A 19,090-nucleotide genomic window follows, 5' to 3' on the forward strand; every position below is an offset into this window, starting at 1 on the left:
TCTCCTCATCGGTTTCATCTCCTAACTCTGAGTGTTGATATACTTTTTGCCATAAATATTCATAAAATTCGCTTTCCATCTTTTTTTTTTTTAGCTAAGTCATGTTTTTTCTCTTAATTTTCTTGTTTTCCGGTAGCTAAGAAAACCGGTATCAGAAATGGAATGGGAACGAATGTAAATATTTTACGTAGATTGTTTATTTATCGTGTAAAACGAACCGAGGCGATTAATCGTTCGATAACCTTCCTTGTAGAAAATTAAAAACGCTCAAAGAAAATTATTGAATTTTTTTCAAATCATCTGATGTAAAACTGATACACCTATTTGTTCATCTTTTAAATCGAATACTTGTTCAATTAAAAAACCTGATAAAAGAGTACATAAACTGAGCAAATATTCCGCATATTAATTCTCAGTTGATGTTCGACTATTAACACAGATGAGATCGTATTTGGCAGTAGCTGGTGACCTTTGTACGTTTTATTTTCGCGAAGAAAGATCTTTCAGTTGTTTACAGTGTAATGAAATATACGATAATAACTTTCATGTTGAGAAGAGAACGAAAAATTACGTCATTTAACTCCAGCAGAACAACGTCGACATTTATGTTACGACGAAGGTCAACATTCCCCGAATACCCTTTCTACTCGTGGGTTCGAGTTCGATGCGCCTGTGTACTGTGTTGATATAATTTTTATCATACTCATAGTTCACTCGTCTCGAGTCGGCGTACTTGGTTGTTATTTGGTTCGTTCGTTTGTTACAATTTCACTCATATTTTTAAAATTCCTTCAGCTGTTGGAGTAATATTAATGCATTAAAATGAGCGAACAACAGATACCTAATTATTTGAAATTCGCCTTCGGTGGATTATCTGGGTAAGTAAATCCTCCTATAAGCATGTGATAAGAACACCATGATTCTAGATTCGTTGATAAAAAATTTGAAATTAATTCACTGTACGGTTTACAGAATGGGAGCTACCTGTGTCGTACAACCATTAGATTTGGTCAAAAATCGTATGCAGCTGAGCGGAGCTGGTGGCAAACAAAAAGAATACAAGACTAGTTTCCATATGATAAGAGCGATCATAAAAAATGAAGGATTTTTCGCCATGTACAACGGTCTCTCTGCTGGATTATTGCGTCAGGCTACGTATACGACGACTCGTCTCGGAATGTATACCTGGTTATTCGCTAAATGCACCGGGTAAATTGAATAAATACTCAGTAATCGAAACTTACACATCTTCGTTCCCATTCTAATCATTACGAATGTTCTCAGAGATGGCCAAAAATCACCCAACTTTGCTGTAAAAGCAGGCCTAGGAATGTTGGCTGGTATGTGCGGTGCTTTCGTTGGTACTCCGGCCGAAGTTGCATTGGTTCGAATGACAGCAGATGGACGACTACCGGAAGCTGAACGAAGAAACTATAAAAGTGTCGTTGACGCATTGACCAAAATAACCAAACAAGAGGGTGTGTTCCAACTTTGGAGAGGTGCTATTCCTACGATGGGTCGATCAATGGTCGTCAACGGTGCTCAGCTAGCTTCCTATTCTCAAGCTAAAGAGTTCCTTATGAGTACTGGTGAGTTGACCGTCAATGATGATCGATTTACGAAGGTTAAGGTCGAATCTAGCGTAAATTTGATCGTGTATTTTTGTCTGTTTTCATCAGGATACTTCAAGGATAATATCATGTGCCATTTCACCAGCAGTATGATTTCTGGTTTGATTACAACTGCTGCTTCGATGCCGGTCGATATCGCTAAAACGAGGTAGATACATATAAGTAACTCGAAATCAAACGAATATTTTCGTTTATTATTGCGAGTAATTATCGTAGTAAATTCATCGTACTTCTACACATAACGTACAGAGACAGGCCAGCATAGTTATTGTATGTAAGAAAAACGAACCAGTTTAACGTTTAATTCCCCCCTTCGTAACCTTGGTAAACGTGTTCGAGTTATTAATCGAACGGCGTAGATATTCCATTATTTCGACGATGACAAAGATGAAAAGAGAAAAAATTCGCCTGTATAAAATGGGAAATTTATTTTAAATACGATTCGCGACCGCGACCTCTGAAAGTAACCTTTTTTTATTCCGTTTTTATCTTAGATAAAAGAAGCAGAAGCACACTTCTGAAAGTGATAATGTCATTTGAAAGATTATCCGCATCGTAAACTCGTCTCGAATTATCTATTTTAAAATTTCATCTACCTAATTATATTATGTCTTTGGTTGAGTATTTCACGAGTGTGTATTCTGTGTATTTACGATAACGAGAACGACCTACTGAAATTTACTTTTATCGATAAGCGAGCAGCGAGCCTCGAGATGTTTAATGAATGAGAAAATTAAGAAAGTGCGACGATCGAATTCGTGAAAGTAATTGGCAATGACAAATTTTTCGATATCGACAACCTACCGCCTGATTTAATTAGTTTCCTCGTTCGTGAATAGAATACCTATATTCATTTTTTTTTTTTTCAATATTAGGTACTGTTCAGCTTTTTTGGAAAATTACTCGATTGAGTATTTTTATCGTTATACGAATATACCTACTTAGTTAATTAATGGAATTTATTATAGTCGTATAAATTCAGAATTTTAATTGATGAAATACCGAACCTCTCTTGCATAAAACGGTGAAAGAAGAGGAAAACGCCAGCGAATAAATCGCTTAATTTTTATTCTTAATTGATAATAATTGATAAATGTAAGTAGAAGACTTAATGGATCGTTTGATACATCGATCCGTACAATTTTCCCAAGGCTTTGGAATTTAGTCTTTATACCTACTCTTTAGATCGGCTTAGCTTTCACGTGTTCGTGTATTTTTTTTATCGCTGTTTTTGAGACATAGTTGATGAAATTTTAAATAGACAATTGACGAGTGAGTATATGGCTGGATTTACGCGATAACGAGCAGTATAGAGTTGAGGAGCTGTCAATTACAATATCGAGTTTTACGTCATCGTGTACAACAGTCTCATAAAACCGTCGAATAATTAAATCGAAGTTATTAAAACTGAACCCATATTCTACGTAATGAAATTTTATTAGTAGCGAAAATTTGTAGGCTACGTTGTTTTTTATTGGACTGCAATACTTATTATGTATTTGAGATTTTATGAATTACTGTAATTGGTTCATATTTGGTATGGTTCACTTCTTTTACGTGAAGGATTGTTTTGAAAGGTTCGAAAAACTGCCGGTGCCTTTGAAATAAGGTATTTCGAAATTGTCATAGGTTAGTAGCGGTTTCGGTCTGATGGACTAGAGAAATTCAACGATGATTTTGAGGAACCTATGTAGAAAGAAAACCAAGTTTTACCTACTCTGAAATTGTATAAAATTATCGAGGTATAGGTAGTAGGTACATATACCTAACAGGTATTGCGTGATTCATAAGATAAAAATAGGTACAGGTATAGGGTCCAACAATGAATGAAAGGAACCCCACTTGCGACCGGTAGCTCTTATCTAGTTTTTATCAAAGTATTATGTCAATAGGTTTCTGTGTTTAAATAAGTTGAGTATACATACTATTTTTCCCGCGTTCACCGAAAACCTTCGGTTCGTTTTTTCTGAAAAATATTCCTCGATTTTAGAATTATTTTTCTGTTGAATTTTCATTCAAGAAATAAGATCGATCGTGAGGGTTACCGCGGGTCTTAAATTTTCTTTCATGGTTTCAATACCTAATGTGACCTTCTTTGGCACCCCTGAGTACTTTATTTTAAACTTAGTTATTCCTAAATCAGCGTAAATTATACAAAGATGTTCGAGGCTTCGAATTCTCGGAAGAAACGGAAGGGCTGGGAGGATTTTTGTGTATCTGGCAACTGGCAAGTACAAATTTCATGGGCTCAAATTTCAAGTGATGGACATTCCTATATATTCTCTTTTCTTTTCCTTGTGCAATTTTGTTGAATTGAACAATAATTGCGTAAAATACTTACAAAACTGCAATCGTCAAAAAATTTGAAAAATTTAGTTATTTATGACACACTCGACCTGAAAAAATGATCATTAATCATTCATGGTTGTTGTGGTTTTTTTGTATCTAAATTGCCAAGAAAACCTTGCTATTTTGCCAACAGAATGCCTAAAACATCCAGAAGTGCTGATTTTTGCATTAATTGTTCAACAAAATAGAGCCCTAATTTTTGCCAAAATTGTCAAAAAATCATGTTTTTTTGTAAAAATGATCGGAAGCCCCATTCTTTGCAAAAATTCCCAGAGGGTCCAAGTTTTTTTTTTTTTTTAATTTTATTCTTTGCAAAAATTGTCAAAAAAGTGACATTTTTTCCAAAAATTGTACCTACAAAAGTTTCATTTTTGGCAGAATTGCCAAAAAAAAGTCACGCAGATAAATACTGATTCTTGTCTCAGCTGCCTGAAAACCCCTGTTTTTCAAAATTTCCAAATCATGATCTTGTTCGTTTTTTTCAATTGTCAAAAAGTCTTAATTTTTTCTACGTGAAATGAAAAATTGTAAAAAAGTTGAATTTCCTCAAAATTGTCAATAAGTTCTAATTTAATATCAACATTTTCCAGAAAGAAAAAGTCTTATTTTTTGACGAAATTGCTGAGAAATTCCTACATTTTTGTCAAAATATACAGAAAAAAATATGGACTTTTGCTTTTTCTGTCTGAAAAGTGAAAACTCTGTTTTTTTCAAAACAGCCAAATAATGACACCCCTCCCCCTTTTTTTAACCAAAATTTTCAGAAAGTACCACTTTTTGTCAAAATTATTAATGTCTAATTTTTTATCAATTAATTTGTCAAAAAGTTTTATATTTATTTAAGGGTATTCTTTACCACTAGTTATCAGTTGTTTCAGCTCGAGAAAAATGCTCAACTTATGCACCTGATTACTCCGTGAATTTTTGACCGATTTCAATGGAGTTTGTTTTAATATGACGTTTATTCTTTTATCTAGCCGAGTACGTAGCGATTTTTCGAAATTATCAATTTTTTTTCTCAAAAAATAGCTATGAAAACACAGTAACTTGCGAGTAGCCAAGCAGGCAACTGGAGGCTTATATCAAAAATGTAGCGACGTACTCGGCTAGATCTCATTTTTTTGAACCATACTGTGAAAAAAAAATGTTCAAAAAGTTGAAACTTGCGGAGTAATCAGGTGTATAAGTTCTGTACTCTGATGGATGGGAGCGGGTGGCGGGACATGAGACATTCCAAGTAACAGTTCAGCCTAAAAAATATAGAGGGTGTGTGTGGGTGTTGGACGTTATGAAGAAGGGTAGTTTCGTTCTTCACAGATTTTACGTATTTAAACCGGTTTTACTTCTTCCGACATCTTCTGAGGTTACTAGTACTGGGTGTCGATTTAGTTTTCTAATTCAATAGGCAAGGCAAGGCAAGGCAAGGCGCCCGCCTACAGTGGTAAATTTGATGATGGGAGGGAGGGTGGTAAAATTTGAAGAAATTAGAAAACTAACAAATTATGGAAAATTTTCTTTTTCAAAAATAAAAAATAGAAAAAACGTTCCTTAATATCAACTCAATAGTCAACGTTGAGAAAAGTTGGAGTTTTTTTCCTATTGTCAAAATTTTGTTTTACTTCTTGAAGTATGAAATTTCAGAAGCTTGTTCTTGTTCAATTTTTTAAGAATAAGTATCAAATTTTGAAAAATAGACTTTCCTGATCGTCAAAAATTATGTTTTTACTTCTTGAATTATGAATTCTTAAAAGCTTAAGCTCTCAGTTCACGTATTATAGCCTGTTTGGTTTTCTTTTCAATACTCGAGTTTCACCCACGAAATTTATCTGATACGAATGTCATGTACCTACCTAGTACCTAGTATTACCTACTTAGTAAAATTTCATTTTTTTCATCAGTAAATTGAAATTATTTTAGTACTAGTTTCTAATATTTAGTATTTTAGTTTAATGACAAATTGGTTAAAATTGATACAAATTTTTCGAGTTTATGAAATTGGCAATAATGATCGAAAAATTGACACAACTGAATTCCAAAATATTCCCCCATATCTTTCGATGTTTTGCCTTAATTCAAAATATTTGGGAAGAAACAATTTTCAAATTTAGAATTTTTAACCACTCTGTAGAACTCTAAAAGAGGTCTTGGATTTTGAGAACAATGGCGACCTTGATCATTGATCGACGCCACTCAGAATCTCAAGTATACTATCTTTTAGAACTGGGGCAGTTCTTTTTGAAAAGAGGTGGAAGTAGTAGTAGAAGTAAAAAATCACAATGCATATTTTGAAAAATTTCCTCTCTTTGAGGAAAATTGGCACGTCTGAAAAGAACATTCAACTGCAATAAAACACGAAGCTGGTCATATAAGAAGTACTTACTTATTAGTCGGTGGACTCGCATAAGGATCAGTTGCAGCCCCCAGCCTATCCTCCAAGAACTTTTTTTTTTAAGGGGGAGTCCTGAGGAACTGACAAAATTTCAAGTGCTTAAGTGCCTTTTTCGATTCTTGGTGAATTTTTGAAAATCAAATTTAGGCCAAAAATGAGGGAAAAAATTAAAATCTCGCCAAACTGACCTAGAAAGCTGACATTTGGAATATATCCTATTTTTGACCGCTGCCAAATCGATTGGAAACTGTTTCAGACCGTTTAGAGTAGTTCTGGAGCCTCCAGAAGATTTTTAAAACTTGAAATTCCCACAAAATTACATGAAATGGTGTTGGAAAGACGAAATTCATTCTGCAAACTTTTTTTTTTTAATTTATTTATTTGTACATCTTACGGTTCAGCGGTTTCAAGTCATTTTAGAGTCTCCAGCGACTTTTTGAAAGTTACTGGAGCCTCCAGTATTAAAATTTTCACAAAGTTTCATCAAATAGAGATGAAAAGCGGAAATTTACTCTGCAATAGCTAATTTTAGCACTCTTCGAAGACGACTTCAGGTGGGTTCAAGTCATTTTGGAGCCTCCCGAGACTTTTTGAAAATTATTCCTAGAATCTCCAGCAGATTTTTTAAACTTGAAATTTCAATAAAATTTTACCAAATGGAGTTGGAAAACCGAAATTTACACAGATTTTGTGGCATTTTAAAAAAAATTGAAGTTTCCAAAATCCAACTCCATTTTAATGTGTGGGAATTTCATTTCAAAAATCTGGAGGCTCCAGAACTACTCTAAACGGTCTGAAACAGTTTCCAATCGATTTGGCAGGTCAAAAATAGGGTATATTCCAAATGTCAGCTTTCTAGGTCTATTTGGTAAACTTTTAAATTTTTCCCCCATTTTTGAATATAAAGTTTTTCTCGAAATCCGAGACCTCATGCAGGGCAAAACAAACGTTTTCAGAGGACTGCACAGTTTTGATAATTTTGGTGATTTTCAATGGCACCTGTAACCTGTTGGTTTGAGTTATTTTGGTTTAGCACACTTCCATCAAAAAAGCGACATCTTAGAACACGATCACTGACAAAAAATTGGCAAACTTTAGTGAAATATTGAAAAATTTCTCTCATTATTCTCAAATTTTATCAACAAAATTCGCAAAAATTCAATAGGTCTTTATTACGCAACTGGAAACAAAATTTGAAAAACATGTGAAGCCCCTTGTCTTCTAAAAAAATATTGACCCAAACATTAAAAAATGTTTTGATCGTGTAGCATTTTTCACCCTAAAAAAGAATAAAAAATGAGAAAAAATTTTCAATCAGAAAATTGGTTTTGCGGAAAATGTTTATGAAGTGGAACTTTTTTATCATTTTTCTCATTCTCGAGAACAGTGTGAAAAGTCCCATCAGAATCACCCTAAAAAATTCAATATTTCGCATGAGTATGATTGTCCTCTCTTCTTTTACTGATTCAGCTTACTGTAGTCTTACTCACTATAGGTATCTATAATATGTACTTGTGGAAAAAAAAACTGAGAGAAAAGGTATAAAAATACACAGCAGGGTGTAGGTCTGTAGGTACGGGTAGGTAGGGTGTATACAGTACAGTAACGTAAAAGTCATTCTCGAATGTATCACACTAATTGTAAGCCTAGTGTACTACACAACAAGAAGCTGAGACAGTTTTAAAAAACTATGCAAGTGTGGAGTGAAGAGGGATGGGTATTGTTAACAGTGGGTTGCGTAGTATGCACCATTGTCTGATTCTGAATGAATAGAAAAAGAAAATGCACCTCTGCAGTTCGTGATTTTTGGTCGTTCGCGAAGTAAATCATCAAATGTAAACATACATGTTAAGGAAAAACTGGTATGCAACCAGAAACCGCACTTAGTGATAACGGTGTAAAGAATACCCTTAAGTTGCCCAAAAGCCATGATTTTTATCAACATTGTCCATTAAAGTCATGTTTTTTGTCATTATTGTTAAAAAGTTGTAATTTTTGTCAAAATTGTCTAAAAGTCTTGCGTTTTGTCAAAACTGTCGGTGTCCAAAAGTCGTTTCTTCGGTCAAAATTATCAAAAAATTCTCTTCTTTGTCAAAATTCCGAAAAAGTCCTTTTTTTTTACCGAAATTGCCAGGAAGTTCCACTACTTGTCAGAATTATTTAAAGGTCTAATTTGTTGTCAAAATTGCCTAAAAGCCTTGATTTTTGTCAATATTGTTGAAAAGTTTTCATTTTCATTTTTGTCCAAATTGTCTAAAAATCCTGTGTTTTGTCAAAACTGTCCAAAAGTTCTTTTTTTTTTTGGTAAAAATTGTCAAAAAATCCTCTTATTTGACAAAATTGTCCAACAGTTCTGTTTTATGTCAAAACTGTCCAAAAGTTCTTTTTTTTACTGAAATTGTCAGAAAGGTTTAATTGGTGTAAAAATTGTCTAAAAAGCATATTTTTCTCAGAATTGTCTAAAACTTAAAGTCAGTTTTTTGTCTAAATTTTTCAAAAGTCATGTTTTTGGTCAATGTCAATGTTGTTGAAAAGTTGTCATTTTTGTCAAAATTGTCAGTGATGGCAAAACTTTTTCATTTCAGTTCAAGTTTTTAGTTTTTAGTTTCAGTTTTATTTTTTTCAGTTCAAGTTTTTAGTTTTTAGTTTCAGTTTTATTTTTTTCAGTTCAAGTTTTTAGTTTTAAGTTTCAGTTTTACTTTTTTCAGTTCAAGTTTTTAGTTTCAGTTTTCAGTTTTTCTTTTTTCAGTTCAAGTTTTCATTTCAGTTTTCTATTTCAGTTTCAGTTTTCATTTTTCAAAATTTTTCTTGAAGTTCAAAAGGAAATGAAAAAAAAATTATTTTCTTTCATGAATTTTTTCATACACTAATCTAATTTGCTACAGTACTTGGCAACAAAAACTTCAAATTTCAAATTCAAACATTTCAAACTCAAAAATTATGAATAAATATGCAGGGCTTTGCAGAGAAAATCCGGGCCTGGGGGGCCGAAGAAAATACAAGTTATGCTATGGGTACTTGGGAGGAAGATCGCATTGTCCTTTTGCCGACAAAAAATTGTTATTTTGCCACAATAACCAAAATTTTAATTAACATGCTGAGCAGTGAGCACTGTATAGTATCAAAAAACTTTGAAAATCCAGTGGTTCTGTTCTGTTCAGAAATAGTGAAAAATTTGCATTTTTTGTACACCTACTTACAAGTGGGTCATTCCATGTCAACTCAACCAAAAAAAGGCGATTTTGAAAGTCATGTCTTTTTCGATTTCGCTCAACTTTTTTTTACAATATCTACCCACCCAGTAAGTAAGAAAGCCGCAATCAGTTTGGCCCCAGCCCCCTCGGGGGGGCGGGTGGGGGGGCTTCCATTATTTTCACATTGTCTCGAGGTACTCAACTTCAGCAGCCCATTCCTCCAAAACTATGATACTTTGATCAAAACTGATTTCACAGTTCGAAAGCGCATTGAATTCTGAACTTTTGAAGCATTTTGAAATTTTCAAAAATTGAAATTTGAACTTTCAATTTGAAAGTTCAAATTTCAAAATGGTGCTGTAAGTCACTTGTAAGTGGGAGCTACCATTTAAAATTTTGAAAAAAATTTCCATAGATGTACATTTTGATACTTTTTCGGAATATTTAGGTTTCGAGATGGCACTCGTTGACGGAGGGGGAGCACCCCCACCCCCAATTTTGGGTGAAACGTTCGAAAATAAATCTGGGCAATGTGATATATCGAATTGTATGTTTTTGGCGACGATGAACACGAATATGACGTTAAATTTTCGATAGGACCCCATCCACGGCCCCCAGCACCTCCCCAAAGCGGGTAAAAGTTCAAAAAAGTCTTTTGTTCATGCGACACATGGAATAATATGTTTTTGGTGACGCTGAACACGAATATGACGTCAGATTTTTGATTGGGCCTCATCCACGCCCCCCAACAATTTTTTTGGACTTTTACGTGTTGGGGGAGGTTCTGGGGGCCATAGGTGGGGTCGATTTAAAAAACTATGGCTATATTCGTGTTCAGCGATATCGAAAACATACTATGTATTTCATGTGTCACACGAATGTTACCATTTTTTTTTGGGTTACCCGCTTTGGGTAGGTGCAGGGGGCCGTGGACGGGTCAAATCAAAAATCTGACGTCATATTCATGTTCAGCGTCGCCGAAAACATACAATTCGATATATCACATTGCCCAGATTTATTTTCGAACGTTTCACCCAAAATTGGGGGTGGGGGTGCTCCCCCTCCGTCAACGAGTGCCATCTCGAAACCTAAATATTCCGAAAAAGTATCAAAATGTACATCTATGGAAATTTTTTCAAAATTTTAAATGGTAGCTCCCACTTACAGCGCCATTTTGAAATTTTAACTTTCAAATTGGAAGTTCAACTTTCAACTTTTGAAAATTTCAACATACTTAAAAAATTCAAAATTCAATGCCCTTTCAACTGTGAAATCAGTTTTGATCAAAGTATCATAGTTTTGGAGGAATGGGCTGCTGAAGTTGAGTACCTCGGGACAATGTGAATGAAATTGTAACTCTGAGAAGAGTATCAAATTGACCCATGCAAAGCGAGGGCAAAAGATTGGATAATTTGTAGTCCAAAAAGTAGAACAATATCAATTTTAATTAGAGAATTCGCCATTCTGTTTTTCTGATTTCAACTTTTTCTAAATTTCATTTTTATCAATGTTTTTTTTTAAAACTCTGACTGTTACGGAAACTTGGAAAGAAAAGATTCAAATTGGCCCGAGCGAAGCGAGGGCAAAAATTCTTGAAAAAAATAAGAATTTTGAGAATAGATTGATGATTTTGTCAACAAAATTCAGTGAATGGCAAAACTTTTACATTTCAGTTCAAGTTTTTAGTTTTCAGTTTCAGTTTCATTTTTTTCAGTTCAAGTTTTCAGTTTTTAGTTTCAGTTTTATTTTTTTCAGTTCAAGTTTTCAGTTTTCAGTTTAAGTTTTTCTCATTTCAGTTCTAGTTTCAGTTTTAGTTTCAGTTTCTCCATTTCAGTTCAAGTTTTTAACCAGTTTCAGTTTTAGTTTCAGTTTCAGTTTTCCATCACTGAAAATTGTCTAAAAATCCTGCGTTTTGTCAAAACTGTTAAAAAGTTCTTTTTTTGGCCAAAATTGTCAAAAAAATTCTCTTATCTGACAAAATTGTCCAAAAGTTCTGTTTCATGTCAAAACTGTGCAAAAGTTCTTTTTGTACCAAAATTGTCAGAAAGTGTCAATGTTGTCAAAATTGTTTATAAAGTCTGTTTTTTGTCTAAATTGTCCATTAAAGTCATGTTTTTGGTCAATATTGTTGAAAAGTTGTCATTTTAGTCAAAATGGTCTAAAAATCCTGCGTTTTGTCAAAAGTGTCCAAAAATCCTTTTTTTGGGTCAAAATTGTCAAAAAAAATTCTCTTTTCTATCAAACTTGTCCAAAAGTTTTGTTTAATGTCTAAACTGTCCAAAAGTCCTTTTTGTATCAAAATTGTCAGAAAGTGACGATTGTTGTCAAAATTGTCTATAAAGTCTGTTTTTTGTTTAAATTTTTCAAAAGTCATGTTATTGGTAAATATTGTTGAAAAGTTGTCATTTTTGTCAAAATTGTCTAGAAATCCTGTTTTTTTGTCAAAACTGTCCAAAAGTCCTTTTATTTTTTGGTAAAAATAGTCAAAAAAATCATTTTTTTGGTCAAAATTGTACAAAAGTTCTGTTTTATGTCAAAACTGTTTAAAAGTACCTACTTTTTTTTACCAAAATTGTCAAAAATTGTCAATTGTTGTCAAAATTGTCCATAAAGTCTGTTTTTTGTCTAAATTTTTCAAAAGTCACGTTTTTGGTCAATATTGATGAAAAATTGTCTAAAAATCCTGCGTTTTGTCAAAACTGTCCAAAAGTTCTTTTTTTTGGTCAAAATTGTCAAAAAATTCTCTTTTCTGTCAAAATTATCCAAAAGTTCTGTTTTATGTCAAAACTGTTCAAAAGTCCTTTTTTTCACCAAAATTGTCAAAAAATTTCAATTGTTGTCAAAATTGTCTACATAATAAAGTCTGCTTTTTGTCTAAATTTTTCAAGATTGTCAGAAAGTGTCGATTGTTGTCAAAATGGTCTAATAAAGTCTGTTTTTTGTAAATATTGTCGAAAAGTTGTCATTTTTGTCAAAATTGTCTATAAATCTTGCGTGTTGTCAAAACTATCCAAAAGTCCTTTTTTTCTGGTAAAAATTGTCAAAAAATTCTCTTTTCTGTCAAAATTGTCCAAAAGTTCTTTTTTTTTTGGTCGAAATTGTCTAAAGGTTCTGTTTTGTGTCAAAATTGTCTGTAAGTCCTGTACATGTCCAAAAAATCACAGACAATTCACTGGAATAATTTCTTGTAAATTTATCAAACACTAACAAAGGAAGCAAATGAGGTTTTCGAATTCGATTTCGTTTCTCGAATTTTGAACTTATTTTCTTCCCAATTTTTTATTTCGAAGTAAAATACTGAATACTATACCTTACCTATTTGTTTATTTTCCTTATTTCTTTCAAAGCAAAACCAAAACTCGTTCTAACTCGTTTCTCGTGCCAATTTATATGTATACCTACTTCTACGTTCCATTGTCGTCATTTTATCATTGTTTTTTACTTTAATTACAGAATACAAAACATGAAGATAATCGACGGCAAACCAGAATACACCGGTACCGTAGACGTATTGAAAAAGATCCTCAAAAACGAAGGTGTATTCGCCTTGTGGAAGGGCTTCACTCCGTACTACGCTCGTCTAGGACCTCATACAGTACTTACTTTCATAATTCTAGAACAATTAACCGGTTCGTATTATAAATTCGTACTGGGCGACAAAACCGGCCGAGGAAGTGGCTTGTAATTTTACAGAATGCAGCAAATCAAAAAGAAATGAAGGAATTTTCCTATCATCTGGCGTCCGTTATCATTAAGAATAAATACTTGATTATCTGTGATCTCGGGTAAATTGTTAACGATATCTAATAATTGTAAATTAGTATCTACCATATTGTAACACTGGCTGTTGCAAAGTGAAAAAAATATTGCGGAGAAAAAAAGTATCGAATGAAATTTTGAAAAGTTGCCAGATTAACTTACCAATACCCTATATTTACATCTTATTTACCATTTTATATAATTTCAGTATTTAAAAATGCTTACGTATGTGTAATTTTTACAGATTATCTACTTGTAACTTGATATATCGATATATTACGTGTAGTCTGTTGAGACGCTTTTGAATAGAGGATGTCAATTATCATGTTTTGTTTAAACTTAAGCCATTCGTTATTTAAAAAAGTTATACTGCCTAACCATTTCTGAAACTGAGACGTAGACGTGTTGAAGAAAAGAAAAAAAAACAATACGAGTATAATTGAAACGAGAAGGTGCTTAATATTCATATCGTGTATGCTTTTTCGCAGCAAATTTAATCGCTTAATTAGCTAAATAGGTTATACATAATTTTGTATGTACGTACTTAAGAGACGACTATATTAATTACGACTTGGACGAAGCGTTCGTGTGAATTTTTAAGTTTAGTTAAGGTTTTTGTTTTTGTTTCTGTGAAGTGAGCTCATACGAGTTACCTTATTTTATAAACGACAATAACTTAAGCTTTTTCTACGATCGCTATATTTATAATATTATTATTGGTATTGTGTTATGATTTTTTGTTTCTTTATTTCTCTTGTTGTAAATGTTACTTAGGTTTCTTATTGTTTTTAAAATTGGAGTTTCTTTTTTCTTTTATTTTTTTCTTTGTTGACTAGTCGAATATGGTGGATTTTTTTTTTTTTAAATCTTAGGTGTATGTATGTGTAGAATGTACTGCGTTTTATTCGTAAGGTTTACCTTGTATGATGTTATTGTAATGTTCTAATCAAATATTTTACGAGTTTTTTTTTGATTTCGTTATCGTTTTAAAATCACAAAAGTGCTCGTAAACTGGCGACGTTGTTGCGGCCAAATGATCGAATTGTGTAAGATTAGGATGTAAAATAAGACTGATGGAGGAATGGAAATGCGTAGAAAATGGTACCTATCTGGACTGGTTCATCTTACGCAAATAGTTATACAGTATTAGAGGGTTGATTTGTTTGTTTCTGTTCTTTTTTATCTTATTTATCTTTAGAAGGGTTAGAGTATTCCACGTTGGATAAATACGCATAACGTCACCATCTATAATTATGAATAATGCATTGATATTGACTTTTTCACAGGTATGTGATAACGTTAACGGAAATGGATTTAAAAATGTCATTCTACCATTTTTTTTTTTTTTTTTTTTTTTTTTACGGTACTCAAAATTGATGTTTGTGCTTATTATCCAACAATAAATTTTCAAAAAAAAAAAAAATGTGAAGGACTAACAGATTCCGAGGAGTGAAAATCAAAAAATAGAATTTGACCAGGTTGGTCGCTCCCAAAACATGAAAAAAAATCAAAAATTGACATTTTTATGTTCTCGTTGGATTTAATACATTTTCATCAAAATTACCCCCCCCCCCCGGATGAAAATTTATCCTTCGCGAGCAATCGGTTCATTTTTAAATAGGTAGGTAATTTCTTTTGTCAATTATTTTCAAATGATTGAATTATTTCAAGGTAGCTCCTTCATATTGTGGATCTTGGATCAACACAATTTTAAAAACCGAGGGAGGTTTTTACTTTATTCTTGACTTTGATTCACTTTTTTGATTTTTTCAACTTGAAAGGGCTGCAATAAATTCAGGTTATCAACATGGTTTGGATCAGCGATTTTTTTTGAATGAGTTTTTATACAGGGTGTTCCGAGAATCGTCTGCCAAAATCAAAATTCAACTGTAGATAGTCCTCGAGGAGACGAACAAAAAACGTTATTATTACTGATTGCCTACCTTGTGAATTGAAGGTGCCGCGTACTTCGTAAAAATCGAAATTTACTAATTTTGAAAAAATCATCAAAAATACGGAAACGTTTGAATCATTCAAATGATGCCCATAACCCATAGTACTCGAGTAGACGAACAAAAAATATTATTATGACAGATTGTCCATCTTCAACATTGAAGGGGCAACCTTGATTCAAAATTTCTAAATTTGGGATGCTTCAAATTCAAATTTGAAATTTTCAAATTGTGTTGGCGCCTTCAATTTTGAAGATAGGCAATTCCTCATAATAACTTTTTTTGTTCGTCCATTTGAGCACTATGGATTACTGAAGTCATTTCAATGAAGCAGACATTTTCTTACGATCTGTGAATTGAAGAAGTTGCACAATTTTTGGCCAGAAATGTACCAATTTTGAATTTCCCCAAAAATGAGAAAATGTTCGGATCATTTCAGTGACACTAACTCATAGATTTGAGTGGACAAACAAAAAAAGTTATTATGAAAAATTGCCTATTTTCAAAATTGAAGGTGCCAACACAATTTGAAAATATGAAATTTTCAAAATCTAGGGCACTACAAATTTGGAAATTTTGAATCAAGTTTGCCCCATCAATTTTGAAGATACCTAAGCAATATGTCATAATAATATTTTTTGTTCGTGTACTCGAGTACTATGAGTTATGGGCATCATTTGAATGATTCAAACATTTCCTTAATATTTTTGATGATTTTTTTCAAAAATGAGTAAATCTAGATTTTTGCGAAGTACGCGGCACCTTCAATTCACAAGGTAGGCAATCAGTAATAATAACGTTTTTTGTTCGTCTCCTCGAGGACTATCTACAGTTGAATTTTGATTTTGGTAGACGATTCTCGGAACACCCTGTAGAAATATTCTGATACAAAGATTGAAAATTATTCAAGAACTAATAATTTAATTCAATTTGAATATTTTGATATTTTTTTATAATTTGGAGGCCTGTACAAAATGAAGCCAACATTAATTGTTTGGGGGATCGAGATCAATCGAAAGATAGGTTTTTTTTTAAGGAAAGAGTCAAGGATTTAGAAAAATTTTGACCAGAAATGAAGAATTTTCAAAATTTTTACATATGTACTTCAATTTTTTTTGGTTATCTTAATCTGAGACCCTCTAAAAAAGGGACTATTTTGGAGGACCAAGGGAAGTTTTCTGTTAGAAATGAGGGTATTTAGAATGGTTTTGATCAGAAAAAAAATCGAAAATTTTTCATAGACTTTCTGATCAGAAAGGTAAAATTTTCCAAAGAATTCTTCGGACCTCCATTTAAAAAAAAATTTTCTCCAAGTTCGGAGGCATTTATGAAAGGGTGATTCCATGTCAATTCGACCAACGTTTATGAGTCATGACTTTCGATTTCGCTCAAATTTTAGGGGTGGGTGGGGGGGGGGGGGGTCCATTATCTTCACATTTTCTCGAAGTACTCAACTTTAGCAGCGTATTCCTCCAAAACTATGATACTTTGATCAAAACTAATTTCACAGTTCGAAAGATTATTGAATTTTGAACTTTTAAAGCGAAAATTTCAAAGTTCAAATTTCAAAATGGCGCTGTAAGTGGGAGCTACCATTTAAAATTCTGAAAAAATTTCCATAGATGTACCATTTGATGCTTTTTTTGACATATTCAAGTTTCAAGATGGGATATCTTGATAGGGGGGGGGGAGCACCACCAACCCCAATTTTGAGCAAAACTTTCGAAAAAAATCTGGGGCATGTGATATATCGAATTGTATGTTTTTGGTAACGCTGAGCATGAATACGACGTCATATTTTTGATTGGATCCATTCACAGCCCCCAGTACCTCCCCAAGGGGGGTCCTAAAAAAAAATGGTTTCAATCGTGTGACACATGAAATAGCATGTTTTCGATATCGCTAAATACGAATATAGCCTTAGTTTTTCAAATTGACCTCACCCATGGCTCCCAGAATCTCCCTCAATTGGTAAAAGTCCAAAAAATTTGCTGGAGGTCGTGGATGGGGTCCAACCAAAAATCTGACGTCATATTCGTGTTCAGCGTCACCAAAAACATGTTATATGATGTGTCGCACGAAAAAAAACCTATTTTGAACTTTTACCGCATTTGTGGAGGTGCTGGGGGCCGTGGATGGCATCCAATCGAAAATCTAACGTCATATTCGTGTTCAGCGTTACCAAAAACATACAATTCGATATATCACATGCCCCAGATTTTTTTTGAAAGTTTTTCCCAAAATTGGGGATGGGGAGTGCTCCCCTTCTATCAAGAGATCCCATCTTGAAACTTGAATATTTCAAAAAAGCATCAAAAAGCACATCTATGGAAATTTTTAAGAATTTTAAATGGTAGCTCCCACTTACAGTGCCATTTTGAAATTTAAACTTTCAATTTGAAAGTTCAACTTTCAAATTTTGAAAATTTCAAAATGCTTAAAAAGTTCAAAATTTGATACCCTTTCGAACTGTGAAATTAGTTTTGATCAAAGTATGATAGTTTTGGAGAAATGCGCTGTTGAAGTTGAGTACCTCGAGACAATGTGAAAATAATGGAAGCCCCCCCACCCGCCCTCTGAAGGGGCTGGGGCCAAACTGATTGCGGGTTTCTTACTTACTGGATGAGTAAGATATTGTAAAAAAAAATTGAGCGAAATCGAAAGACATTAGGAAAGCAAGATTATTTGGGGACCGAGCGAGCGTTTCTTTTGAAAGAGAGGGTTATTTAGAATGGTTTTGACCAGAAAAATAGAATTTTCAACAACAAAAATTGTATTCTCAAACTTTAATTTTTTTATTTCATTTTTTCAAACTTTGGATTCCATAAAAACGGAGGCAAACTTATTCGGGGAACCGAGGGAATTTTCTTTTGAAATTGGGAGGTATTTAGAAGGGTTTCGACTAGAAAGAGAGAATTTTCAAAAAATGTTTACAGACTTCCATTTTTTCAGTTTTTTTTTCAAGTTTAAAAACATTATTTGAAAGCCTGAAGGAGGTTTTATCTTGAAAATAAGGTTGTGAAAAATGGATTTGATCAGAAAAAAATGTCAAGAAATTTTTATAAGTCTCAGTTCATTATTTCAATTTTTTTAGATTTTTTTCGTGAAAGAAAGTCAACATTGTTTCGGAGAGCCCAGTCAACGGAGGTTTTCTTTTAAAAATTGGTTTTTATTTCGAAGGATTTTTATGGGAAAATTGAAATTAAAAAAAAAACGTTTATGGGCTTCAATTTTTAATAGGTACCTAGGTGGCCGACGGATCACCAACCTCCGATACGCTGATGACACCACTCTGGTGGCCTCAAGTATCGAGTTCATGTCAGTGCTGCTCAAGTGCCTGGAGGAAGTCAGCGCAAAATATGGCCTACTCATCAACACGACGAAAACAAAGATGATGGTGATTGACAGACTGGCCAACAACTTGCCAGAGATCCAGGACGTTGGAGGAATCGAAGTCGTCAAGAGATTCTCCTACCTTGGATCTGTCATCGAGAACACAGGCGGATGCGAAGCTGAAATCCGGCACCGTTGTCAACTCACCAAAACTGCGATGACTCGTTTGAAGCGAATATGGAGCGATTCGGCGATCAGCAAGTGGCTTAAGATTCGACTCGTCAACGCGCTGGTCTTTTCTGTCTTCCTGTACGCGTCGGAGACTTGGACCATTCGCGAAGGTGATCGGAGACGGATCGACGCGATGGAAATGTGGTGCTGGAGGCGGCTGCTCAGAGTTCCTTGGACGGCCAAGAGAACGAACGCCTCAATACTTCAAGAAATTGGAGTGAGCAAACGACTGTCTGCAGTGGTTCTTGGTCG

General features: G+C 33.6%; 1 protein-coding gene across 1 annotated transcript; it reads left to right on the forward strand.

The window, feature by feature from the left end:
* The first annotated feature begins 414 nt into the window (after nt 1–414).
* LOC135845772 (mitochondrial 2-oxoglutarate/malate carrier protein) lies at nt 415–14,290 on the forward strand. The gene is made up of 5 exons (XM_065364597.1): nt 415–878; nt 973–1,209; nt 1,285–1,589; nt 1,680–1,779; nt 13,017–14,290. The coding sequence occupies exons 1-5, from the start codon at nt 823–825 to the stop codon at nt 13,246–13,248; spliced, it is 930 nt and encodes a 309-aa protein (XP_065220669.1). The 5' UTR covers nt 415–822; the 3' UTR covers nt 13,249–14,290.
* The last annotated feature ends 4,800 nt before the right edge of the window (nt 14,291–19,090 follow it).

This window comes from Planococcus citri, chromosome 4, assembly GCF_950023065.1.
Source record: "Planococcus citri chromosome 4, ihPlaCitr1.1, whole genome shotgun sequence".
NCBI classification, from domain to species: domain Eukaryota; kingdom Metazoa; phylum Arthropoda; class Insecta; order Hemiptera; family Pseudococcidae; genus Planococcus; species Planococcus citri.

Coding starts and splice junctions, on each gene's coding strand:
- LOC135845772 (XM_065364597.1), top strand. CDS start 823: ATGAGCGAACAACAGATACCTAATTATTTGAAATTCGCCTTCGGTGGA. Junction 1,210..1,284: donor TTATTCGCTAAATGCACCGG/GTAAATTGAATA, acceptor GAATGTTCTCAG/AGATGGCCAAAAATCACCCA. Junction 1,590..1,679: donor AGAGTTCCTTATGAGTACTG/GTGAGTTGACCG, acceptor TGTTTTCATCAG/GATACTTCAAGGATAATATC.